Genomic DNA, 26,683 nt, shown 5'->3' with positions numbered 1-26,683 from the left:
GTGTGAACAGGATGGCTGCCATCTTTAAATACAACAAAACCCCTCCCCTCAACTATTCTACCCCCTTCACCTGCAGCTCTATATGTATTAAAGCATCCACAGGCAAACTTCGTCAAAGAATTGTCTACCCTCACTCATGCCCCACCACCCTACTCCCTCATATTACAGAAACTGTCCTCATGTCACCAAAGAGTTTACTTCTCAGTCATTTTACTGGACTTCTCAACAGCTTTTGACTCTGATGATCACTCATCCTCCTAGAAACACTCTGTACACTGGATTCTCCTAGCTTTCCCTCTGCCTCTGACTGTTCCTTCTCAACCAGTATTAGCATTCCACAAGGCTCAGTCCTACCCTAGGGCCTACACTCTGCTCTCCCTACATGCTCGCCCTTAAAAATTGCATTCACATCCATTCTCAACTGACATCTAATTATTAAGTCCCAAAGGTCTATCTTCCACTTTGAGCTCTTCTCAAACCTCCGAACGTACAGATCCAACTAGTATTCAAGATCTCACCCGGTGCAAAATGGCTCAGATGGCTTAAAAACACCTCAACTCTGCACGTTCAGCATCTGACATATGAATTCCCCTACCAAACCTTTCCTATACACATTTCTCAGTGTCGGTCTTTGGCACACAGTTCACATGCCAGAAACCCAGAAGTTATCTTTGACCCTCTTCCACCTCTGTTGCAACCAAGCCATCAGGAACACCTACTTATTTCTTAAATCTCTACCAAATTTTTCCACTTTACTCCATCCCTCTTGCCTCTACGGTAGTTCAGCAACTACCTGGTAGCTTTATAACCACTACCTGTTCTCATCACTTGGATTCCTTCCACCCCAGTTCATTTTTCAAAATGTAAATTTGACCCCCATCGCCCCTTTCACAACATAAAAGGTTTCCTATTCCTATTAGGACAAAGCCCAAATCCTCACTAGGTCTGGCCCCACCTCCGGCTCTTGTCCCATCCTTCTCACTCACTCCCTTTGCTCCAGCCAAGTAGCTTTCTTTCACTCCCTCAAAGGCACCACGCACTCTGCCACGACAGGGACTTTGCACAGACTTTCTTCGGACTGCACTCATCTCTCCTTGATCTAGGATGCCTCTTCATCCATCGGCTCTTAGCTCCAGTATCAATTCAACAGAGAAGGCTTTCTTCACCCTTAAGTCTAGGTCAGATTCCCTGTTTTTTTTTTTTTTTTGAGCTTATGTTTCCATTTAAAACTATGCAATCATTAATACAGTCTTTTGATTCGGTCAATCACCAACAGTAGGTTTACAAGCTTCAGGAGAACAGGGACTTTGTATTTGCCCAACATAGAAAAACTAGCACCTAACACAGTAGCTGCTTTATAGTCAGCATATAATATTTGCTGAAGATTGGGCTCTGCGGTCCCGCGAAATGAGGTATGTAGAATATCCTACGTGTCCACACTCTTTGTAATAGCAACGTACTGGACACCAACCGAACCACCTATTAGCAGAGGGCTTGATTAAATACACTGCGACGCATGCACACAATGGAACCCACTACGCAGCCATTTAACGAAATTTTATCTACATTGATATAGAAAGATCAAGATCTACTTGTGAATAAAGGCAATGTATAGCGAAGTGTGCACAGTGGGCTGCCATTTTTGTCAAAAACAACAGTAAATAACACAAGTTTGAATTATCTGTTGGTTGAAAATACTCCAACATTTAAAAGAAACTAGTAATAGTAGCTACTTGTTTGAAGAGTAGGTGGGACCCAGGTTGGATGGGCGTCCGAGGTGTTTGTCTACTTGTAGATCTCCCAAGTGGCCTTCTTTCTCACCGACTGCTGTTTCTCAATCAAAGGAAAGCCAGTTCTAACGACCCAGGTTCGAATCCTACATTGACTTACAACACTGTACACTTCTAGATTTGGGGCCATGTGAGCCACTTAACATGGGCAAATTAGTTCATCAACCCATACAAATAGTCCTTGTCCCATGAGATACCTAAAACCCCACATCAGAACGCTCCCAGCAGTCTGTCACACTGGCCTGAAAACATCTCTGATGGGAGACTGGGACCAGAGCCACCCGCTCTACTGACCCAGTCCTACCATCATTCCAGCTCGAGTATGGCAATGCCATCTGGGAAAGGGACAGTCTTCAAAATCTCCCCCCAACTCTGGCATCTGTCCCAGAGGGGCAGATCCCCTTTATATTTTCAGACCCCAAATTATCTTAAGCCTTACATTCCACAACCGGCCACCCTGTACCTCTCGGTCTTCACAACGAGAGTTAACGATCATGGAAGTGTTAGCTAGGGCAACCATTTCCTTGAGGACTTTCTTCTTCCTTAGAAGAGTCCCGAGAGCCTTATGCTATCAGTAACAGTAATGATGTAATAGTCATAAAAGCTCTCATGTACTGAGTACTTGCTCAGTCAGGCACTAGGTTAAACGCTTTTGCCCTTTTTACGTAGTTAAATCATATTCATCAACCCTATGATGTAGATTGTTTCCATTTTACAGGAGACAAAACGGAGGCCGTGTGCCAACCTTCATTCCATCTGTTCTCTCACTTTATGAGGAACCCCAAACTAACTAGTAAAGCCTGGGGAATCTAGTTTACGAGCAGTGGGTTTTTTTGGTTTTTTTTGTTTGTTTTAACTGCCAGGGGAACAGGAGGGATAACGCTCTTTGGTCTGGCCTTCTGGAAGAGTACTCTTGAATCCTTTGGTCACGAAATTCAGACAAGATGTAGCTATTCTATTATTTTGCTCTGACAAAGGAAACAGGCAATTCTTACCCTATTATCTTCCTGGATCTCCCAGTCACTGGAAAAAGTTGCCAGCTGCTGCCCTTGAGAACAGTTCGAAAACTGGAAAAGGCTGGAAAACATCCTTCTGTTCTCTTGGGTGTCTGGAAAGATGGCATCTTGGAAATTGACTCCGTGGGGCAAGAGATTATAATTTTCATCCATCCTAATGGGATAAAAGAGGAAAAAAGCAGAACTGTAGCTTGGACAGCCATAAGATATACCAGCTTTAATCAAGAGTTGTAAATACTGACAGCCTTGCCATTACCCAACTATGTCTCACATGGCTCTCATTAGAGGACCTACTATTTCTAAATGTTTCTCTGCCTCACACTACAGGAGTCTATCCTTAAGGTTTTCCCAAAGGGGAGTTTGGTGAAGGGTTGTGGGGGGTAGGGGGTGTGCATATGTTTGTCTACCTGTAGATCTCCCAAGTGGCCTTCTTTCTCACCGACTGTTGTTTCTCAATCAAAGGAAAGCCAGTTCTTACAACCCAGGTTCGAATCCTGCCATTGCTACTGATCTTCTGACAGGAGATGAATTTCCTCGATTATCTAAGCTTCACTATTCCAATCTGTAAAAAGAGGAGACTAGCTCCTTCTCGCTGGTGGCGGAAGGACTGCATCAGATAAAGTATCTGGCACAGAGTGAGTGCAGTGTAGATGTTAACATTTTTATAGAGCTTATAACATTTTATAAATCACCCCTTGGAAAGATAAAGAAATCCCACAGAGGGAGAGGAGGCCGAAGTTACCCTCCGGCACAAAGAGGGGATGTGGGGCTCACCAGGGAGCCTCCACTGCCACTTTCTCCTGTGACACTGCACAGAATCTGTTCTCGTCTCACTGGGTCCCAGAATAACAGGGAAGGAATGATTTGTATGCAGTTGTTAACACACTTCAGGCAACACAGCCCTGTGAAATGGAAATCTGTCAGACTACCAGTTGACTCCCTATTTCTGCTCACACTTTTTGTAAATATATCAGAGGGAAAGATGAAAGAGCTGGCTGATCACCACAGAGCCACTGGACAAAGCTCTTTCATGATAAAAATCAGGAAAATATAATGTCTGCCCAAGTTCTCCAGCTTTTTTCTTTGGAAAATAAAGTTTCAGTGACTAATAGCTTTATAGCTGGAATCTCATTGTCCTTCCTAAAGAAAAGCATGAAAAACCTAAGTTTCTTTGTATCAAGAAGGATACAATCTCACTCCTTGCTGACTTTTTTTTTTTAGAAACTATACTTCCCTAGCAATTAGAAAAGAGAAAAACAACTTAATCTCACTAAACCACTGAAGCCGACACAAAGCACGCCATGTATTCTAAACTTAGAGGTTCTGGCTTCAATACGGGAAACATGTGTTGCCATGAGCTTAGGAACAGCCCCTTGGTGGATCTTACGGGTTTTCTTTCTCAGAGGGATGCGAAATCTCAAGAGCTAAAAGTGAATCCGCAGACGGGTCATAGTCATTCCGAATGCCCTTGTTGCCGCTTCACGGACTGGGAAAACGGGAACCGCTACCAGTCTCAACTGTGGATTAACTCACTCACTAGCTTGATATGCAGGTTACATTCCAGTTCAAGGTTTCTCTCAGCTGCTCTGCATCACGCTAATGCAGCCAATGCCTTTAGGGTTCCACCTGCCGTTCTCCATTTCAAACTTCAAACCCATTGACTGAGTTCTTACACACGTGAATTCCGTCTTGGCTGCAGGCCAACTTTCATGGAACTTGACAAGATTCCAGGAGTCTCCAGTCAGAGAGAACCTCCAGCCTGTTTCACCTATGCTCTTCAAAGCACTAAGAGCCAGGTCTCCACTCCCCTCCCCCCAGCAGGCCCCCACATAAACCTTTGCTATTTTGAAAAGCCCAGCACTGAGGTCGGCTGGTGGTGACAAGGGGTGAAACAAAGGAACAGCTGGGCTGCATTCCACACCATGCCTATCTTGGCATTTAAGCAGGTGCGGAAAAGCGTGACTCTTCCTTCTGCTTCTAACCTGCACCAGGTGTTCTACATAATTACTGGGCGTTGGTCTCAACCAACCTGGTTTCTCACATTATGGAAGTGAGGATACGGAGGGTCTTCAAAAGACAATTTGCTCCAAAAATCACAGGAAGGGCTGAGCCAGAATTCCAACGAGAGTGTAATTTCAAAGTTTGGGGTTCCCCCCCCATCACCATCCCAAGCTACTCCCGGTGAATCCAATTAAAAGTATAAATTTAAAGAGGAGTCAAATGGATTTTGGAAACCACCTTGGGCTTCTGCCTGAAACACACTTCTATGTATTAAGGACAAAAATCACTCCCGGTTTTTTGTTTTGTTTTGTTTTTAACAGCCTTAGCCAAATACACCCAGGACCTTTGTCGAGACGTCCCACGGAGCAGGAGAGAATCAAGAGTAAGGAAAGGAGCCCAAGGCGTATTCCAAAATGGTACGGACAGGACTCCCTGTTGCTCCTGACCTGGCTCCGGAGAACGGTGCCCTCGGGACGTCACGCAAATAGTTGGAGGAGGAGCTGTGGGCGCTCACCTGAGAAAGAAGAAATAGGAGTAGTCCTGGACCACGGTGTGGGAGTGACACGAGAAGTAGCCCAGGCCCGTGAGGTTGAGTCTGGAGCCCGCGGGCACCTCGAGCATGCTGCCCCACGCCTGGTCGCACAGCATCTCGATCTCGGCCGAGTAGAAGAGCCCCGCGTCGCTGGCCTCGTACTGCCACGGCAGGTAGTTGTACAGGCCGTGCACCTCCTGGTGAAGCGCCAGCACCTTGGCGTACACGATGATCTCGGCCAGCTCCGCGCGGCAGCCCTCGCTCAGCGGTCTCCACTCGGAGGGCAGCTGGCAGCCGCGGGCGGGTCCGAGCCGGCCGGCCAGGCAGAGGGCCGCGAGCAGCAGCGGGCGCAGCATGCCGGCGGCGGGAGCGGGCGGCGGGCGCGGCCGGGGTCGGCGCTGCGCCCTGGGCGCACTAGCCCGGGCGCATGGCGGGGACTCCCGGGACTGGCAGGACAGAGAGGGGCCGCGCGGCCGCCGGGAGCAGGAGGCGTCGGGGAGCCCGGAGCGCCCGCCCCGGGCGACAGCGCCGCCCCGCCGGCCGGCGAAGCGCAGCCCTGAGCGCTGGGCTCGGAGCGCCGCTCTCTCAACCGCCGAGCTTACGGCGCCTGGCCCTCGCCCGCGAAGCTTTAAAGGGTCCCGGGGGGCGGGCCAGCCGCCCGCCTCCTGCCCTGCCCCCCGCGACGGGGCGTGGGCGGCGGCGGGAGAGGGCGGGGAGGCGGCCGGGGCGGCCGCCGGCCCCGGGCCAGGGGCGCTCGGGAGCCGCGGCGCGCGGTCCGTCCCCCCCAGGCCCGGCGCGGTGCTGGGGGAGCGCGGGAGGCTGCGCCAGGAGGTCCCTCGCTGCGGGGAGCTGCAGCCCAGCCCTCCTCCCGCGCCCCGCGGATGCGCTGGGTCAAAGCTTTCCCGGCGTTAAAGCCTGTTCCGGACGCGTGGCCTCCTGACAATAATCATTGTTGCTTTGCAGGATTCCTCTGTAGACACGGTTACATTTTCTGTGTGATTCTTTTAGAGTCAAGATGCGTAGAAAGCAAATCTGACTTGGGCTTCGAGAGGTTAATTAGGAAATTCAGCGTGGACTAATCAACTTTTTTGAGCTCTCTCTCTTTCGCTGTCTTTCATGCGGCTTATTACTTCATGATAATCTTAGGAAGGCCTTAATAAAAGATTTGAAAAGCCATTTTGTCCTGATTTTCCTAAAGCTGCATGATTTATATAATTCCTACTTTCAGATTCTGAACTCTTTACACCTGAGGAATAAATTAAGAAGTAAATTCCAACCAGCTTTTCACAAGTCAGTGCGTGAGTCTAATGAGACGCAGGCTCAACAGTCTGTTTCTCTCTAAACTCAGCAGCTCCTTTTATCTCCAAATTGCCGAAAGTGTTCCTAAGGTAGTAAGAAGAAGAAAAAAGAGGATGTTTATTTATAACTGTATTTATAATATTTTTATATATGTATTACATCATACATAATCACGCATCTAATATGCATTCCATGGTACGTCATACATATTATATGTAATCTATATTTATAATAAATGTATAAGCGGAACTGCCTTAAAATGGAAGACTGTTCTGTAAGCATCTTATTTGCTAGGGTTTCTGCAAGTCTGAGTCTTGGAACCCAGCTAAATTCTTCCATGCACTGAAGGGAAAGTTCTTAGGGAATTCTGGAAGAAAAGGTAAGGAGAAGCAAGGATAAAGAAGCAGGAGAGGAAGTTTCCAGGCTGGGCCTCACCTCCCTGTGGCCCCCAAATCTTCTTCCTGGGATCCCTAAATCTCCAGTTAGGGCAGTTGAATTCATGCATGCTTGTCGTGACTGCAGTGTTTGAAAGGCATCTCTGTGGTCCAGATCCCACCCCTGCAGGACAGGGACTCCAGAAGAAGAGGCTGTGAGAAGGGCAGCCTCACACAATAGGGGGACAACCAAGGGAGGGCTTCGGGCATCCCCAAACTGGAATGATGAGGACTCCAGCCAGCACCGCCCTGCTGGTGAGGGAATGGGTGGCTCCAGCTGACACGCTGCCACATTAGCCCAGAATCTGATCAGTGACTCAGTCGACCAAGTTCCTAATCCTACAGAGTCCTCTGTGATGAGCCTAAAAGCAGACAGAAGTAAGAGTGAGGGCTTCTCACAGATAATAACTGATGCCTGCATATCTGGGTGTCAGCCTAGGGCTTTGATGAATTTTGCAGAAAAAAAGTTATCATTAGATGGAATCAAGTGAACAGTAGTCCCCTGTTCAGGTGATGTATATGACCCCCCCACACACACACATACACGCCCCATGGTTGATACCAGACTTTCACACGATGGGTAAATGGTGTTCAGGGATGACCTCTGACACCATATGTCAGCACTACTCACTTGTCTCTCCCTGAACATGTAAATTAGGAAACTTCATGTCGTGGTCTTAGTCTGCTAGGGCTGCCATAACAAAATAGAGACTAGGCGACTTAAAAAACAGACAATTCTCTTGGTACAGTTCTAGAGGCCGGAAGCCCAAGATCAAGACATCATCAGGATTGGTTTCTGGGGAGGGCTCTCTCCAGGTTTGTAGACAGCTGCCTCCCCTCTGTGTATTCACATGGTCTTTCCTTTCCTACATGGAGAGAGAGAGAGATCTCTGATGTCTCTTCCTCCTTATATAATGACACCAATCCCATCAGATTAGAGGCCCGCCCATGTGACCTAAGGAGTTAACTACTTGGGGCACCTGGGTGGCCCTGTCGGTTAAGCATCTGCCTTTGACTCCGGTCATGATCCCAGGGTCCTGGGATCGAGCCCCACATGGGGCTTCCTGCTCAGCGGGGAGTCTCCCTCTGGTCCTCCCCACTGCTCATGCTCTCTCTCTCTCTCTCTCAAATAAGTAAATAATCTTTTTTAAAAAAAGGAAGTAATTATTTCCCTAAAGTCTTCATCTCCAAATACAGTTTCTTTGGGGGTTAAGGTTTTAACATGTGAATTTGAGAGGAAAGGAGACACAATTTGGTCCATTACAGATATTTAGCAGGGATTCTGTAGGTTTGCTAGAGAAAGAGAGAGGATATAAAATGGTTTGCATTCCTGACAAGCAGACTTTGAGCAAGTATTGCCAAATTATGCTATTAATTGCTAACATGTATTCATTGCTTACTGTGGGCCAAGCACTATTGTAAGGACTAATTCTCCAAACAACACTCCGAAGTACGTACTACCATCATCCTTGTTTTGTAGGTAAGGAAACTTAGGCTCAGAGAGGTTAATTGATGTACCCAAGATCACAGAGCTGGCAAGTGACTGAGCTGGGATTCAAACCCCAGCATCAGACTCCCGAGTATGTGCGTTTAACTACAACACGGGGATATACACAAAATCGGCAATGTTTTAAAAGCACAGGTGGGTCGTCCATCTAGAAGTGAATATATGCATAGTATAACCTCAGCATCGTCACCAGGGATGGCTAAAGCAGTATGTCATTGGACTAACATTAATTTTCTATTACCCAGCAACCGTGCTCTGTTAATCTTATGCTGTAACTTATCCAGACAAGATGGTAAGCAAGCTTTTCAATTGCATCTTCAAGCATCTCAGAAGCCTGGGAAAGATTCGTACACTTCGACAGATCATAAAACCGTAACTTTTCTTTCCATTCAGACAAATAAAAAAATCTGTACGTGTGGCTGATTTCTCTCTTCTTGTATAAACTTGACAGAATCCAAACTCTTCCAATTCTACCCATAATGTATTTTCCAGAAACGAGCACCTTTGAGAGATTGTCTTTCTCCTGGACTCATCACAGAAACATCAGTCATGCTTCTCTTCTCCTCTGTCAGGTCTGGCAGTGCTGCGCCGATGGGGGTGATTTACCTGGGGCCATGAGGGTGTCCTCTGGTGAGCATCTTCTCTTAGGGGACTAAGAATTCCATACAAGCAGAGCACAAGGTAGCCAGGGTGGGAGGCAAAAATTATGTCAATGAATGATTGGGCTTATAAGTCAATGAGCCACTTCCACTCCTTGATTCCAAGACCCATATGTTCTGACTGTGGGGAAACAGCACCCTGGATTGTTCTCTGTTTCAAAGCACATACGGTATTTTTTTTTTTTTAAGATTTTCTCTACTTATTTGAGAGAGAGTAAGAGAGAGCACAGAGGGAGAGTGAGAGGGAGAAGCAGACTCCCCACTGAGCAGGGAGCCCAACGCGGGACTCGATCCCAGGACCCTGAGATTGTAGCCTGAGCCGAAGGCAGACGCTTCACTAACCGAGCCACCCAGGCACCCTCCGGTATTCTATAATACAGCACCCATTCCTTTCAGGCTGTGACTCTCAACTGACACAAATGAGTCTTCAGTGAGCCATTCTATTACATTAGTGAGCTTTCAAAATTTGTCCAGTTGCTTCTAGTTGACAGAGTATAGGAGAAGACCAGTTAATTCCACGGCCAAGAGCCCATGGCTGCATTCCCTTTGTTGTATGGAAATCATTGATCAGGAACAGTGCTACGGGACATACCACGATGGGGAGTAAGGTGTTCCATGAGTCCATAGATAGTGCTACTGGCAGAAGCATTGTGGAGCAGGGAAAGTGTATCCAGGTCCAGAATGTGCCTATTCCAATGAGGAAAAATCTCTGCCCTCTCCAAGATAGAAGAGGTCCAATGTCATCAGCCTGCCACCAGTGAATAGGACCATATCAGGGGATCGGTATTAGTCTCTGTTGGTAACATAGTAGGCTCTCAACAGCAGTATTTGCCAGGTCAGCCTTGGTAAGAGCAAATCCGTGCTGTCAAACCAATGGTAGCCTCCATCCCTACCACCATGACCACCCTTTTCATGGACCCAAGAGCAAGCACTGGAGTGGCTGAGAAGAGAGAATGGTATCCACAGAGCACATGATTTGTCCAACCTGATTACTGAGAGCCTCTCTTCAGTGAATGCCTGTGGTCATCATTTACATGGGACACAAACGTCTTTATCATCTGACCATCCCAAGCGGTCCATCCACAGCCCTTTTCCCCAGACATCCTTGTCACCCATTTTCCAAGCCTATTTCATTCAAGTCCCTTGCAATTTTTGATGGTTAATTTTATGTGTCAACTTAAATGGGCCACAGGGCACCCAGATTAAACATTATTTCTGAGCGTGTCTGTAAGGATGTTTCCAGATGAGATTAGCATTTGAATCACTGGACTCAGAAAAGTAGGCAGCCCTCCCCAGTACAAGTGGGCCTCGTCCAATCCATTGAGGGCCTGAATAGAACAAAAAGTGGAGGAAGGAGGAATTTGCAACCCCGTCATTTATCTTCCTGCATCACTCCTTTAGCTGGGACATCTCATCTCATCTTCTCCTATTCTCAGAATTTATGCCATTAGGTGCCCTGGTTCTCAGGCCCTTGGGCTCACACTGACACATACCACTATTTTGCAAAAGGAAAATAGTCCTATCCAGCACAAGGCATAGGTCTGCTCCAAAATCCTAGAGCCTGGTACTGTGACTATTGTGCTTGTCCAGAGGCTCCTTACGGCATGCCCATTTGCCCCAGACACTTTACATATTGGTGGACCTGAGGGGAAAAAGACCCAGGTGATACAGTGGTTTATACGGCAGCCTGAACTTGTGGCAGGACATGCCTTTGCTTGTCTCTACTTACAACGGTGGCCTTCTCATTGACCCTGTAGACGACCCAAGTAGTGCATTCAAATCCTGCATGTGCTGTATATATTGCTCCCCAAAGACAAAAAGGCTCGCCAGCATTTTTCCTCTTTTTTCATTGTAGGTGGTCCAAAGAATAGCAACCTTACTTTCCCCTGGGAAAAGTGACATTTAACCCTCCAGAAACTTCACTGAGGTCACAGGCCCCTGAAGTTTCGTGGGCTCTGTCTCCCATCTTCTAGTTCCCACTAGGAAGGCCTCTCAAGTATCTTCTAGCTTATGAACATCAGAGCCAATCATCATCATGTCACCAGCGAGGCAGAGTATGATGTTTTGCGGAATGTCAAGACAATCGGGATCTCGGCAGAATAAATGCAGCAAAGAGTAGAATTGGCCTAGCCGAAGGCAAGCTTGGGAAAGTGCACTGTTAGCCTTGACGAGTAAAGGCAAACTACTTCTGGCGGTCTTTACAAATCGGTATAGAGAAAAAGACACATACGAGACCCACAGCTGCAAAACAAACACCAAGGAACATGTTGATTTTCTCCAGGAAAGATACCACACCTGGGGCAGCATCTGAAATTTTAGTTACCACCTTATTAGTTTACAGTGGACGTTGCTCCTTCTTCAAGATCCATGTGACTTTTGCCCAGGCCAAACTGATGAATTCAATGGAGATGTGATAAGTATAACGTGTTGTGTTGGTCTCAGCTGGAGACTGGGGTCTGGACCAGCCCTTGTGGTTCTCATGATGACTGCAAGATGCCCTCAGCAAAAACCATCAGGACACTTTGAAAAACAAGTTTATTACTTACAAGTCCTGGAAATTACACAGCACACCTGAGGCCACAAGGCAAGGTCACAGGTAGAAAAAGAGAGCAGGGGCCTGGAGTTGTGCTTTTATTGGGGTTGAGGGTAGGATGCCTAGGATTTAGCAGACTCATTCTTCATTGGTGAATTTAAAACATAAGAGCAGAAATTTACAGCCTGAGACTAGAAAAGCCAGCAGCTCAAATGCTCAGTTATCAAAATCAACGGAGATCTCTAACAGAAAGGAGCCTGGGGTCAGCTTGATTCTTCATCTAGTCCTGTGGCTGGCACTGTGTTTATTCAAGATAGCTGTCTTTGAAGTGCAGGCCTCAGCCATCAAAGCTTAAATCACACATTTGCATCACAAAAAAAGAAAAAAGAGAAAGACAACTGTCAGATCTTCTACTCCCTGCACTTCTCTCCTGCCTTCAGCCAGGGTAACATTATGCAATCCCCCCCCTCCAGGGTGTAGTATTAACTTCTGACTTACTTTCTTAGTATGAATGGAAATCCTAGGGGCTTCCACTTAGCCCTTCCTGCCCTAGTGGCCACCGCCCATGGGGCAGAGAGCACATGTGGGGATTCTCCCAGTTGCCAACCATGTCTCTTCTACATACACCTCCACAAACGGGGAAAATAACCACTAGCTGAGTCTCCGAACCAAACTGACCCGATATGGGTCTGATTTGAGCTACACTTCATCTATAATCTGAACATTATAAAATTTCACTTTGGTTGTGGGGCCCTCTGGGATTAAGATCATTTCAGAGCCGGTGTCTGAAAGTCCCCCAAAGGTCTTGGTACTTTCCTTTTTCCAATGGACAGTCATTCTAGTAAATTGCCTCTGGTCCTTTTAAAGAAGTCTTAGAAGAATAATTACAATGTATACTTGTGGCAATGGTGTGGAGTCCTTCCTCAAGGGTACCTGGCCTACCCTTCAATCAAAGGGCTCTGTGTCTGTGAATTTACCTATGTCTGGAAACTGGGTAAGAGGCCTCAACTCTCTTCGGTGGCAACTTAAGTTCGGTACTCTGCTGTGAGGCTTACAGTTTTTCCTGTAATACGGATTAAGCAATATTCTAGTAGACTCCATGTATTTGCTTCTGAGGGACACGATGATCAACTAGCCACTGCCAAAGATCTCTGACCTTCAAAACTTTCTGATGACTAGTATGTCCCTCCTGTCTTTACAGCAGATGTGCTCACCTTGCCCTAGGCAGTTAAATGTGACTGCTTGTCCCCTGCTGCTTCAAAATCTCATCATCCCCTTTGAAATCAGGGAACCCAACTAAACAGTGGCATCCTCTACAGGCATGCCTTGCCTAGAAAGGAGAACAGCCACAGAGATTTTTAAGGATGCAGGTGCCCCCTCATTAATATACATCTCACTGCTTTTGTGAAGGAGTGTCTTTGGGCCGTCTTGTGGAATGTAGCTGGGAGCTGACTGTGCAGGTCACACGTAAAACATTCAGATCAATATTCCTACCTTCTTAAGCTTTGAATTCCCTTTTCCACATGACACCACAGAAGCTCTGACATCTCAATCTCATTAAATATATGCTATCATTGAATCTAAATTTTAGTCAACCCATCAAGGAAACTCTTAGAGCCACCTCCAGCAGCACACTGAATCTACACTCTGATAAATGCATCAATATCAATAAATTTGGCCAGAACTAGTGTTATGCTCTGCCCACTTCAGTTCTGCCCAGATTCTGTCGATATATATTGGCAAAGTCTTGCAATTCCTTTAGTGCGGAGGCTAGTTCCTCCTGGGTCATCGTTGTACCTGTCCCCTGAAGCATACTGAGTTTGACCTTAATTACAGCTCCAGCTGACCTTAACTGTGGCTACAGTTGCCTTCTGGGAGACTCTTCTGCTCTGAGCAGGATCATCCAAAGAGGGAGAGATCCAGTACTGCAAATATGTCATTTCCTTCTAAAATAAGTTTAACAAAGTCCCAATAAAAAGCACAATGGAAGTTTTTTTAGTTTGATAAAAAAAAATAATTATTCTAAGTTAATCACAATAAGTAAATGAGTGAATTCTTCCTAGTCTTTCTCCTCTTCATATCATTTCCTGAAAAACTCAGTCCTAAACCTGTTGGTTGGGACCAAACATGTTACATGTTCAAGCTGGGGTGGGAAGAGGGCTATAGGAGACCAAACAAAATAAGTACTTTTCCAAATACACCTGCCCATCACAGGAGTGAGCCACAAAATGTAAGGATAGCTCCATGCAAAGGAGTGGCCCCGCAGAGGATGCCAGAGCTCCAGCAGGGTTAGGAGGGAGCCTCTGCATATGAATTGTGTGTGATGGGACTTTGGAGCCCAAGAAGGTGAGGAAGATAACCATGGGGAAGAGCAGCTTTTGCAGAGATGCATATCTAAGTAGGGCGAAGAAGGAGTCTTACAGGGCTGCAGCCCAACATGGGTTTCAGAAGCCAACAGGGGTGAGGACATTCACATAATTATCCAGTATGGGATGTCAGTGCATAAGCCAGTGGGAAGGGCTGGTGATAACAAGTGCGGAGTGTCAAAGCGTAGTCAGAGTAAGGTGGTGTCCATGCAGAAGGGCAGCTCAGGGCATGGAGTCGGAGGCTTAGCAGGGTAGAGAGTGTCCATATTGGGGAAAGCACCAGCAGTCTAGTGAGTGTAAGAGCCCGAGTGCAGCTGCAGGAGATATGGGATGGTGGCAGGGATGGGAGTTGGATACACACAGGAAGTTGACCAAATAGGCAAATATATTAAGGTTAATGGAAGCCAGGTTTCTACTGTTAGAGAAAGGAGTTACAAATATGAAAAGGAAGAAAAACAGAATAAATCGTGTGGTTCATGGTTTTCACTATAACATAAATTGTTTTAAATAAAGTAGAAATATAACGGTGTGTGACTATGCACGTATATACATCTTTGTCTCCAAGTCTTAGTGCAATTTCAAGTTTTAATAAACTCAGAAATATACATGTTGCATGCTTACAAAAGAGAGAGAGAGAGAGAAAGAATTCTTGATTAAAAACTCTCAGCGGGGCGCCTGGGTGGCTCAGTCCTCAAGCGTCTGCGGCTCAGGGCATGATCCCAGTGTTACGGGATCGAGCCCCACATCAGGCTCCTCCGCTGAGAGCCTGCTTCTTCCTCTCCCACTCCCCCTGCCTGTGTTCCCTCTCTCGCTGGCTGTCTCTATCTCTGTCGAATAAATAAAATCTTTAAAAAAAAAGAAAAACTCTCAGCAAACTAGCAATAGAAGGGAATTTCCTCAACCTAATACAGAGCATCTGTGAAAAATCTATTGCTAACATTAATGTGAGAGACTGAATATTTCCATCTAAGACCACTCTTACCATTTTTATTCAACATATTGCTGGAGGGTCTGGCCATAAAGTGTCAGGCGATAAAAAGAATTGTGAAAAGGGATAAGCAAAATTCCATTTATTGACAGATGACATAATCGTCTATCTAGATGGTACAAGTGAGTCTAGAGAAAAGCTGCTGCAACTAATAAGCAAGTTTAGCGAGACGCAGAATGCGCGACCAATGTACAAAAGTCAGCTGCGTTCTATACACTAACAATGAACAACTGGAAACTGAAGTTTAAAAGATCAATACAGTAGCATCAAAATGCATAAAATACCTAGAAATAAATCTGAAAATATACATGAAAGACTGCACACTGAAAACTACAGAGCATTTACTGAGAGATTGAAGAAGACTTTGAAAAATGGTGACACATGCTTTGCTAATAGGTCAGGAAAGTCAATATTGTTAAGGTGTCAATTTTAACCAAACTGATCTGCAAATTTAATACAATCCTGATCAAAATCCCAGTGGACTGTTCAGTAGAAATTACCAAGCAGATTCCAAAGTTTATACAGAATGCGAAGATCTTAGGGGCACCTGGGCGGCTCAGGCAGTTAAGCATTGCCTTCAGTTCTGGTCATGATCCCGGGGTTCTGGGATCGAGCCCAGTATCAGGCTCTCTGCTCAGTGGGAAGCCTGCTTCTCCCTCTCCCTCTGCCGCTCCGCCTGCTTGTGCTCTCTCTCTCTCTCTGTGTCAAATAAATAAATAAAATCTTTTTCTAAAAAAGAATGCAAAGATCTTAGAATAGCCAAAATGACTTAAAAAAATGAAAACAAAGTTAGAAGGCTAACATTACCTGGTTTTAAGACAACAAAGCAAAATCAGTAAAATGAGCTTTGTTATGAACACAGACACACAGGTCAATGGAACAAAATAAGGAGTGCAGAAATAAACTCATATATATGATTTTCTATAACTGATTTTCTGCAAAGATACAGAGGCGATCATTGAAGAAAGGGTACTATTTTGAACAAAAGGTGCTAGAACAATTGGATAACTGTATGCCAAAAAACGAATAAAAACAAAACAGAGAAAAAGCCTTCAATCCATACTTTGGATCATGTGCAAAAATTACCTCTAAAGCTTTTGAGAGAAAGCCTCTGCTAACTTGGGTTAGACAAAAATTGGGCTTTATCAAAATTTAAAACTTCTACTTTTCAAAAGACACTGTTAAGAGAATGAAACATCAAGATATGGACTGAAAGAAAATACTTGCAAAGCATGTATCTTATAAAGGACGCATATCCAGATACAAAAAGAACTCTCAAACCCAATAGAAAAAGACAAATGACCCAATATAAAAACGGGCAAAATACTTGAACAGACACTTCACCAAATAAGATATAAGGTTGGCAACTAACTGCGTGGAAAAATACTTAACATTGTTAGTCATTACAGAAATGCGAATTAAAACTATCGCAAGACCCTGCAAACTTACTAGTACGGTAAAAATTAAAGAGACCGGCCATACCAAGCACTGCTGAGAATGTGAAGGAATTGGAACTCCCATGCACTGCTGGTGGAAACATAAACAATACAAACACTTTAGAAAACAATTTGATAGTTTCTTAAAAAGCTAAACATATGACCAAGCCATTTCACACTTAGGTATTTACCCAAAAGAATTAAAGCATATTCCATGCAAAGATTTGTATATCAATACCCATAGCAGCTTTATTTGAAATAGTTAAAAACTGGAAACAACCCAAATGTCTACCAAAGGTAAATGGATAAAGTGATATACAATGAAATATTATACAGCAGTATAAAGGAATGAACTATTAATACACACGACACATGGAAGAATTTCAAAATAATTATGCTAAGTGAAAGACAACAGATTCTTAAAAAAGGAATATATCATATGGTTTCTTTTATACAAAATTCTAAGAAATGCAAATTAATATTTAATATGAGTAATACGATTAGGGGTTGCCTAGGGCCCAGGGAGATGTGAGAATTACAGAGATATAAAGAAACCTTTGGGGATGATGATGAATATGCTAGTTATTTTTATTGTGGTTATATTCTCATGAATATATTCATATGTCAAAATTTACCAAATTGTACATTTTAATATGTGCAGTTTAGTGTATGTCAATGGTAATAAAGAAAACTATGTTTTAAATTCATATAATTACTACATTGTGCTATACACAATTCCAGTCAATTTTCAAATTTTATAAAACTTTCATCAGCTATTTCTCAATAACAAAAGATTTTCTTTATAATTCTAGCTTTCAGATTGTAAAAAAATGAGGGCTTTAGACTCTCATTGGTTTTGCTTTATTTTACTGAGACATAAATTGACATTCCATAAAATTCACCCCTTTAAAGTATATAATTCAGTGGTTTTTAGTATGTTCATAAGGTTGCATAACCATTGCTATGTAATTTCAGAACATTTTCATCAACCCAAAGTGAGACCCCAGACCCATTACCAGTCACTGCCAACTTCCTCTCCCTTCAATTTTTGACAACTACTAACCTACATTCTATATCTATAAATTTTCTTATTCTGGATGCCTCTTATAAATGGACTAAAACAGTATATGGTGTTTTGTGTTAGGCTATTTTGAATTTGCATAATACATTCAAAGTTTATGCATGTTTAATATGAATTAGTGCCTCATTCCTTTTTATGGCTGAATAATATTCTATTGTATGGATATACCATCTTTTGTTTATCCATTCATTAATTACTGAACATTTAGGTTGTTTCTACTTTCTGTCTATTATGAACAATGCTCCTGTAGACATTCATTTACAAGTTCTTGTATGAATATATGTATTCAACTCTCTCAGGTAAATACATAAAAGTGGAATTTCTGGGTCATAAGATAAATATATGTTAACATTTGAGGAATTGCCAAACTGTTTTCCCAAGCAATGACACCATTTTACAATCCCACCATCAATCTATGAGGGTTCATATTTCTCCACATCCTCACCAACAGTTGTCTTTGTTTTTTTTTATTCTAGCAATTGTGTGTTAAACCAATCTTGCATTCCTGGGATGAATCTGTAGATCACATTGGGGAGTATTACCATATTAAGTCTTTATTCAATGAACATGGGATGTCCTTGCATTTATTTAGGACTTCTTTAATTTCTTTTATTGGTGTTTTGTAGTTTTCAGTGTATAAGTCATGTATTTGTTTGATCCAATTTATTCCTACGCATTTTATTCTTTCTGATATTATTTATAAATGGAATTATTTTTCCAATTTCATGTTTTGCTTGTTCATTGCTAGTGTGTAAAAATACAACTGGTTTTTGTATATTGATTTTGCATCCTGCAACCTTGGTGATCTCATATATCTGCTCTAACATTTTTTGTCAATTTCTTAGGATTTTTCTATAAAATATCATGTCATTAGCATATAGGTAGTTTCACTTCTTCTTTACCAATCTTAATGACTTTTTATTTCTGCTTCTTACCTAATTACCCTGCTTAGAACTTCCAATACAATGTTGAATAGAAGTGGCAAGAACAAAATCCTTGTCTTTTTCCCCGTTTATAGACAGAAAGCTCTTAGTCTTTTATCATTAAATATGTTAGCTGTGACCTTTTCACAGATACCCTTTATCACATTAAGGATGTTCCCTCCCATTTGTAATTTCTAATTTGTTGTATTTTATCTTTAAGGGTGTTGGGTTTTGCCAAATGTTTTTTCTTTGTCTATTGATTTGATTATGTGTTGTCTTCTACTTCTATTAATATGGCGTATTGATTTTCATGTGTTGAACCAACCTTGCATTCCTGGGACAAATACTACCTGGTCATGGTGTACAATCCTTTTTATATGTTGCTAGATTCAGTGTGCTAGTATCTTTTTGAGGATTTTTGCATCTATATTCATAAGAGATATTAGTCTGTATTTTTCATTTCTTGTGGTGATGGGGGTTTTCTGTTTGTTTTGTTTTGGTATCAAGGTAAGACTGGTCTCATAGAATAAGTGAGAGAGTATCCTTCCATCTTTTAATTTTTTTGGAAGATTTTGTGATTTATTGGTATTAGTTGTTGTTTAAATGTTTGGTAGAATACACCAGGGAAATCATGTCTTCCTGAACTTTCTTTGTGGAAAGAGTTTTGATTACTGATTCAATCTCTTTATCTGATATAAACCCATTCAGATTTTCTAATTCTTTTTAAGTCAGTTTTGGCAATTTGTGCCTTTCTAGGAATTTGTCCATTTCACCTAGGTTATCTAGTTTGTTGGAAGAATGTTGTTTCGATAAATACATGACAGTTTTGTTGTGATCCTACAAGAAAAACTCTGATGGAGACACATCAGGTGACAGAGGTGGCCAAGCAAGGGAACCTCCACTTCTGGGAAGCAATCCACTGGTCTTAGAAATTCTCATCCATAAAACTATCACAAATAAAACCTTAAAATAAAAATTCATTATTCGAAATTCAAGAAACTAAGCATAAAGAAGTATAAATAACTAACCTTCCCAATGATTTTTATTTATTTATAGCATTTGTTACTTCGGAAGTTATTAAAACCTAAGACTGCACTAAGACTTAGGAACACCCTGATACACACACACACACACACACACACACACAAACACACACACACCTACACACTCCCCAGCTCTGTCCACTAAGAGAGCCTAGGAGCAATAACACATAGAAGAAATAAGAGCACCTAGTGCCCAGATCTAAGTTTCTAAATATCATTCTCCAATAAAGGAACCAGGCTCTTCGGAGAAATGGCTGATTCCATAGAGTAGTTGTGGGATGAGCCAGGAATACTGCTGTGCCAAAAAAGTCAAAAAGTAGGGGAGTACTCAGCGAACATCAGGGACATGTCAACACACACATGCACACACACACACACACACACACACACACACATCTAGCCTGAAGGAGCTCCCAGTGATCAATTAAAATTAAATAATGATAGTAATAGATTATAACCTATAGTTTACTATTTTTGACAATTTTAATTGTAAATAGCTTACTATTACAATAGTAAATGCATGAATGATAAACAGAACATTTTAGGGATATTTACTTAGTTACAAATAGCTCCCAAAAACATATTTATTCATTACAGAGGAAAAAAAGAATAACTTTATGGTTGGAAAACCCTGGCAGATACTACCTTCCGCAAAATAAACATCATGAGTAGTGGGACACGTCGAAATCATGAGCTACTTGATAAAATGCAATGACCATGTCACTGCTATAATGTTCCTGCNGAAGGTGTGTAACACAAATATAATAGTGAAGAAACACCAGACAAAAAAACTGAGGAATATGCTACATAACAACTCGTCTATAGTCTTTGAAAGTGTAAAGTTCACAAAAACCAGTAAAAGACTCAGTAGCTGTTCCAGATTGAAGGAGATGGAAAAGACAGCAAAAGCATAAATGCAAAGCATGATTCTGAACTGAGTCCTTTTGCTACAAAGGACATTATTGGGACAAGTGGCAAAACTTGAGTAGAACCTGGCATTTCAATGATGGTAATATGTCAGAATTAATTTTCGATTTCTACAGCCTTGATTGTAGGAAATGCTCACTAATATATTTGCAGGTAATGAGGCATTGTGGACCAACTTATTCTCAAATGGTTCCAGAAAAAAAAAGTTGTTGGTACTGAATCTGCAACTTTTCTGTTAGTTTGAGGATGTTTCAAGCTAAAAAAGGAAGGAAAGTTAGTAAGTGGAATAGCTAAGACATGTTTAAAAGAGGACTGGCAGGAGGGGCGCCTGGGTGGCACAGTCGGTTGAGTGTCTGACTCTTGATTTCAGCTCAGGTCATGATCTCGGGGTCCTGGGTTTGAGCCCTGCACTGGGCTCCACACTCAGCATGGAGCCTGTTTCTCTCTCTCTCTCTCTCTCTCTCCCTCTGCTCCTACCCCACACTTGCACATACACACACCCTCTCTAAAATAAATAAATCTTGTATACACAAACAATGAATCATGGAACACTACATCAAAAACTAATGAAGTACTGTATGGTGACTAATATAACATAATAAAAAATAAAATAAAATAAATAAATCTTAAAAATAAATAAATAGGTAGATAGACAAATAAGTAAATAAATAAGGACTGGCAGGGATAATTTGCCCTTCCAGATATTAAAGTATATGGTACAGCTACAAGGCTGAAATGGTGGTAACTATGCAAGGAGCAACTGGCATATTTGGAGAACAAAAGAGATCTGTGTTTATAAGAACTTAACACAGTATGTGGGAACAACCTGGACTGCCAAAAATCAGGGACTGCTTTATAAATTGTCACACATTTATAGATTTGAATAGTTTATCACAATTAAACATATTTTAACAAATTCCAAATGACATGCACATGATGCAATGTTTAGTGAGAGAAGAGTAGAAATGATCTATGTGCACGTGATGGGTTCTTGGGGTACTGGTAACATTCCATGTCTTGACTGTGGTGGTAGCCATAAGGTCATTAATTTTGTTTCATAAATCTGTTCTACATATTGTCCTGATGTATGTTACAACAAAAGATCTTTAAAGGACATCAAGACCCTTTATCATACTGGACTATATTTCAAATATTGACCTGCTAAGTAGATCAAATTTTAGCACCCTCTTATACGGATGAGGAACCACGTTCCAGAAAAGTTAAACCATTGCTTTCTGAGCACTGATAGATACCAAGGCCAGGATATGGACTTCTCTGTGCTTTGGCCACAGCACTATCCTGTGTCCCCAACATTAGTGGTGAGAAAGACAATGGTTACTCTGTTACATCACAACAATTACTGTGATTATGTGCCCCCAAAAGGGTGTCAGACAGTGAGCTGGGCACTTTACACATATCACTCATCTAGCCCTCACAGTAACGTGCAAAGAGGGTACATTACTCCCAATTCACAATTAAGGAAAAGGGGCACAATATTGGTCAATGAAGCTGTAATTCAGATCCCAGTGCACTCATTAGATAAACACTAACTAATCTGCACCCCTATGTCAGGCTCTGGAAAGATCCTGGAGACATAAAGACATTAAGACACAATTCCTACCCTCCAGAGGCTTACCATCTTGATGAACTCCAAATTTAGGCCATTCCATCTATGCCTACTGCCATTCTCCAACACGAGTGCCTATCTGTTTTGCCTAAATACAGTCCAGAGTCAAATATTTCTCCCAATAGCAATCCAGTTACCTCACCCCAAAGGTAACAAATCAACAAAACCCCCCAGCAACTATGATTCAGAGTCATCCTATCTGAATTAAGTCCAGAGCTTTCTTTTATGTTTGCCTATTCTTTTACTACTGTACATAGGGAATAATCCCAGAAAGACTGACCAGAGACCAACTTTAAAATAGAAGACGTTCTTCCTGTTATATCATATTTCCTACTCATGCAGTGCCTTTCTTGGAAGCTCCCAATGCAGTTATGTAAATGTTAACTCGTTCTTCCTTCTGGTATCCCCGGGAGGCAGGAAGCCAATGTTATTTCACAGATAAAGAAGCTGGAATCCCAAGAGGTGAAATGCCTTACCCGGGGTCACATAACTATAGGCAGTCGGGGGTGCTGGGAATGGGGCACGGGGTTAGGAATCCCTGCCTGGGGTCCCCTGGCTCCCAAATGGGGCCTCCTTCATATGAGATAACTCTGTTTGTTAAAACTCTGTTGGAATCTTGCTCCATCACAGGAATGTTATGGGACTGCTGAGAATAAACATTAATGCATGGTACATCTTCAGGAGGTGGGTTTAGAACATGTAGCCACTGTCTACAGTAGTTGAAAATACAACCAGTTTGGAGACTAATATTTAGCCCAAATGACCCTTCCAGTGACCATGAGTCTATGACAATTCTGTCCCATCAGGAAAGGACAGAAACAGGAGCCTAAACTCTTGCTAGAACTCATAATCTGTGCCATTTTGGCATCTACATTTCAGGGGGGAAATGAGCTAAGCTTGGAGTCAACAAGCACCCCGTAACAATGCGCTATGCTTCCTTCCTCAGTCTACTGCCAACAGCCCCTTTCACAGTTGGCAAAACAGAATCAGGGAGACCGGTTGATTTTTCAAGTGATCAAGATGAGGCTCTAAGATTCCTGTTATAATTTTAAATCCATCAAATCAAGTTCCCAACATCCTCTAGTGTAAATTTTTAGACACAAAATGGAAAATACAAGGCATGGGTTGAGGATTTTATACTCTATACTCTGCAGTCATCACTCTGTATTTGTTTCAACAAACAACTTTAGGCATTTACCTTTCAACCACTACGTGTCAGGCACCATTTAAGTCCCTGAGGGAATAGAAATGACTAAAACAGAGACCACGTGCTCAAAGTCAAATTGGTACCATTGAAAAATTGGGGAGAGAAAAAATTGCCTTTGAAGGCATTAACCTTTATCTAAGAAAGAACACCTTGAAAAATCTAGTTCAACATCCTCTGAAACACCTTCCCTTAAATGTCTGTAACTGACAAGGTTAAGGTTAAGCATGCCAGATGTCAGGCGAGTCTCTAAGAAGACAAGCTTCCCTTTTTTACTAACTCTCAGACCTAAAGCAAGGTGGTTTTCACTGATCTTCCTTTCACATCAATGTCCTTGGAGTGAAATGGGGGGAAAAAATAAGCCAAAGTTTAAGGAGGGGTGGAAAGAGGGTAATGTGTGCTTATCATAAAGCTGCCCTGAGTTTCCCTGAGATATTGTCAACAAGTGGCTCTTTCCCATAGGAAGTGAAGTCTCCTGGGGGAGGTGGTAGAAGCCATACAGGCTGGAACGGAACTAAGTTCTTAAAAGGGAAGAGCCCTCCTGAAGGGAAGGCCCACAGCTGGGCCCACTCAATAGACTGTAAATTCACAAACTGTGCATACTAGACCAATTTTCACCTCTGAGCACTTGCATGAATTCTCAGCTCATCGGTATCTGCTCCGGGAATGTGCAAAGCCGATGGGATAGCATGCATGGGAAAGTTTACAGAGACTCCAAACATACATACCACTGTGTGTTTTCAGTCTGCTGGCTCAATGTTTTTGCCAGCTGACAGAAGAGTTAAAATCCTGTTGAAAAGCTTGCTGGAGAAATGGTCTCTGATTCTGGAGGAAGGATCTCACAGGATTTTTGGCTTGGTAGGGCATTGTGATGACTGTTAAGAAATGAACAGAAAGTGTGGAAGAAATTTGGGTATTATGTTTACTATGAAAGCACTGTATTAAAGGGCTTAACAAATATTGCTCTGAAACATAAATGAAAGTCAATACTACTGATTACAGTCCTTTCTTGGCATCCAATTGATTCATTTATAACAAAACCCTGAAGGCATCATAATTAGTGTTTTTTCCCTAAGTGATTTTTTACTTGCACCCTGCGTTTACTAACCTTTCTATCCGTGCTCTCACTGCAAAGGCATAATTGTGGTATTTCAGCAACTTCTCTGCCTAAGGTAAAGTACTTTGTAGAAGAATATCTGCTTTTTCCAAATTTTCCATTACTGACTTCGTTCCATTTAAAAATGTTATGGCTTAGCGCCAGTGACCCCACTTTATACATTACAGCTTTTAAAAATAAGTTTTCCAAATCTGCTTTAATAATATGAACACTAGGTATAGTGACTGGCCCTCATCAGGCACTCAATATTTGTTGAATGAATTAATGGATATATATATGTTCCATAGCTATAAACGTACAACTTCAGCTTCCCGAAAGTTTGTTCCACACTAAAACTGTTTATTCAGTCTAAATGTTCTCTTGTGTATTGAATTTGTATGTTTAAACTCAGAGGGGTGGGATTTGAGGGTTAGATTATAGCTATACTATAAAAGAACCATAAATGTTGTGCTAATGATTTACAAAAATGAGTCTCGTGGAAATAACCAAGCTTAACATTTACCAAGAGAAAGTGGATGTAGCTCTCCCGGAACAAGCTCTCATAGGAAACCACTTCAACGTACACCTGTCCCTCCCATCTTTGCACTCTTCTCAGTCACAGCTTGATCTTGCCCCATCTCCAGATCTTCACTCAAGACCTGCTCCCTCCATTTCAAGCCTCCCTTGGAGTCAGTGCCCCCCTAGCTGTAGTGCCAGACTTTAGGAACTCTTGGCTTTAAAAAACCTTGCAGCTTTTTCAAACAATGAGTTATAAGAACTTCAGCTCAGACAAGCTCATGTCCTTTGACCCGCCTTCTCTTAGTCTTGCTAAAGTGGTTCTGCCCAGAGGAGCAATTCCTTTGCTTCGTTCTCTCTCCTCCTTTCCATGAGGGAGAATGAGGAAAGTACAGAGTGATCTGCCCTCAGAGTGAAAGACCTCCCTTGTTCCTCAACTGGTGACTTCCCCCCATCTCATCACCCAATGGTAGATTCTCCCCCAGTAAGGTGGATATTGTAGAGGGATGGGGTTCTTCAGTCCTCTCTTTCTACTCTTCTATTTCTCTACCCCTCCTACCTCCACCCTCCCCCAAGAGATGAAGATTTATTAATTTTATTGATGAGAGTCCAGAACATTCACTAGGTCCCACCTACTAGGTTCTTGGTGCCTTTAAGGGCCACACAGGTTAACAGACCTCTTTCTCTTCAGCCTCCCCCTCTGCAGACTGTGAAAAAGCTGAATTCTCAGACCATTCATGTCCTTTTCCCACCTCTTCCACACCTATAACAGCATGCTAAAACAGGCTTGGGGATCCAGGCTTCTCTCTAGTTCTTTCCCTACCCAAAGTTTAACCTGAGTGGGTTGTGCCAAGATTTAGATTCATGGTGAAAAGTAGGAAACTCCTCTTAGGCCATGAGCCTAACACACATGCTTCAACTCAGCTTTTACCAGAAAGCCCAGCATTGTCTGGTACCAGGGCCTGCTCAGCTATAAATATAGCAGTACAGGGGACCTCTTATTACATGAGCATACATTATCTGACCTGTTGAAGAAAAGCAAAGTCATCATAAAACAAAACTATGTATTAATAAACTGACTTCTTATAAAATTAATCTCTGACCAAAGCCCCTTCCTTTCAAGACATCAATATCTACCTCACCATTATAGCAGATAATAAATTCAAATACGGTAGAGGTCTACTGTGAAACAAAATTGTAAATATTGCAAAAGATGAAGAATTTCATGAAGTCGATGAAAGAAATATTGCAAAACTATTTGAAATACATGATACAGCACAATGTGCCAGTTAACAAAGAGAAAATAAACAAGAATGATAACTTAAAAGATACTTTAAAAATAAAAATATTCAACTATCAAAGGATTAACAAAGCACTTGGGAAAAATTAAATACAACTTTTTAATGTTTTTACAAAAATAGCCCTTTTGTGATTATATGGCAAAAGTCAAATGTGAAGTAAAAGATATTCTATCTTGCTGTTAAAAATTTTATCTAAAAATGATTAGCTTCCCATTTGGGTTCTCCATTGCTGTGTAACAAACCAACCATACATTAAATAATTTAAAAGAATGACAGTGTATTCGACATTGACACAACTAGCTCATCTATCTGAGAATAATTTATTTCATTTTTAAGCAAAAATATATTGATTTCAAAATTACATCTAAGTTAAATAAATTACCTAGCTCTAAAGTAAACTGAGT

The 26,683-nt window shown here is 42.4% G+C and overlaps 1 protein-coding gene and 1 long non-coding RNA gene across 2 annotated transcripts in view; both read right to left on the bottom strand.

Annotated features, from left to right (window-relative positions):
* Nucleotides 1-5,710, bottom strand: part of CCDC3 (coiled-coil domain containing 3) — a 122,712-nt gene extending 117,002 nt beyond the window's left edge. Inside the window, exons 1-2 of the mRNA XM_008705458.2 lie at nt 5,322-5,710; nt 2,786-2,960 (exon numbers count right to left, since the gene is read on the bottom strand). Coding sequence (XP_008703680.2) covers nt 2,786-2,960; nt 5,322-5,695 — 549 coding nt within the window. The 5' untranslated portion in view covers nt 5,696-5,710. The remainder of the gene's footprint in view (nt 1-2,785; nt 2,961-5,321) is intronic.
* A 14,290-nt stretch (nt 5,711-20,000) lies between these two features.
* The window catches only part of LOC103676272, a 57,453-nt gene continuing 50,770 nt past the window's right edge, over nt 20,001-26,683 (bottom strand). Inside the window, exons 6-7 of the long non-coding RNA XR_572059.2 lie at nt 24,095-24,241; nt 20,001-20,791 (exon numbers count right to left, since the gene is read on the bottom strand). This is a non-coding gene — a long non-coding RNA (uncharacterized LOC103676272). The remainder of the gene's footprint in view (nt 20,792-24,094; nt 24,242-26,683) is intronic.

The sequence above is a fragment of the Ursus maritimus genome, unplaced genomic scaffold (genome assembly GCF_017311325.1).
Source record: "Ursus maritimus isolate PB19 unplaced genomic scaffold, ASM1731132v1 scaffold_31, whole genome shotgun sequence".
NCBI classification, from domain to species: Eukaryota; Metazoa; Chordata; class Mammalia; order Carnivora; family Ursidae; genus Ursus; species Ursus maritimus.
The sequence above is the reverse complement of the archived record's forward strand: the minus strand, read 5'-3'. Positions and strand labels throughout refer to the sequence as shown.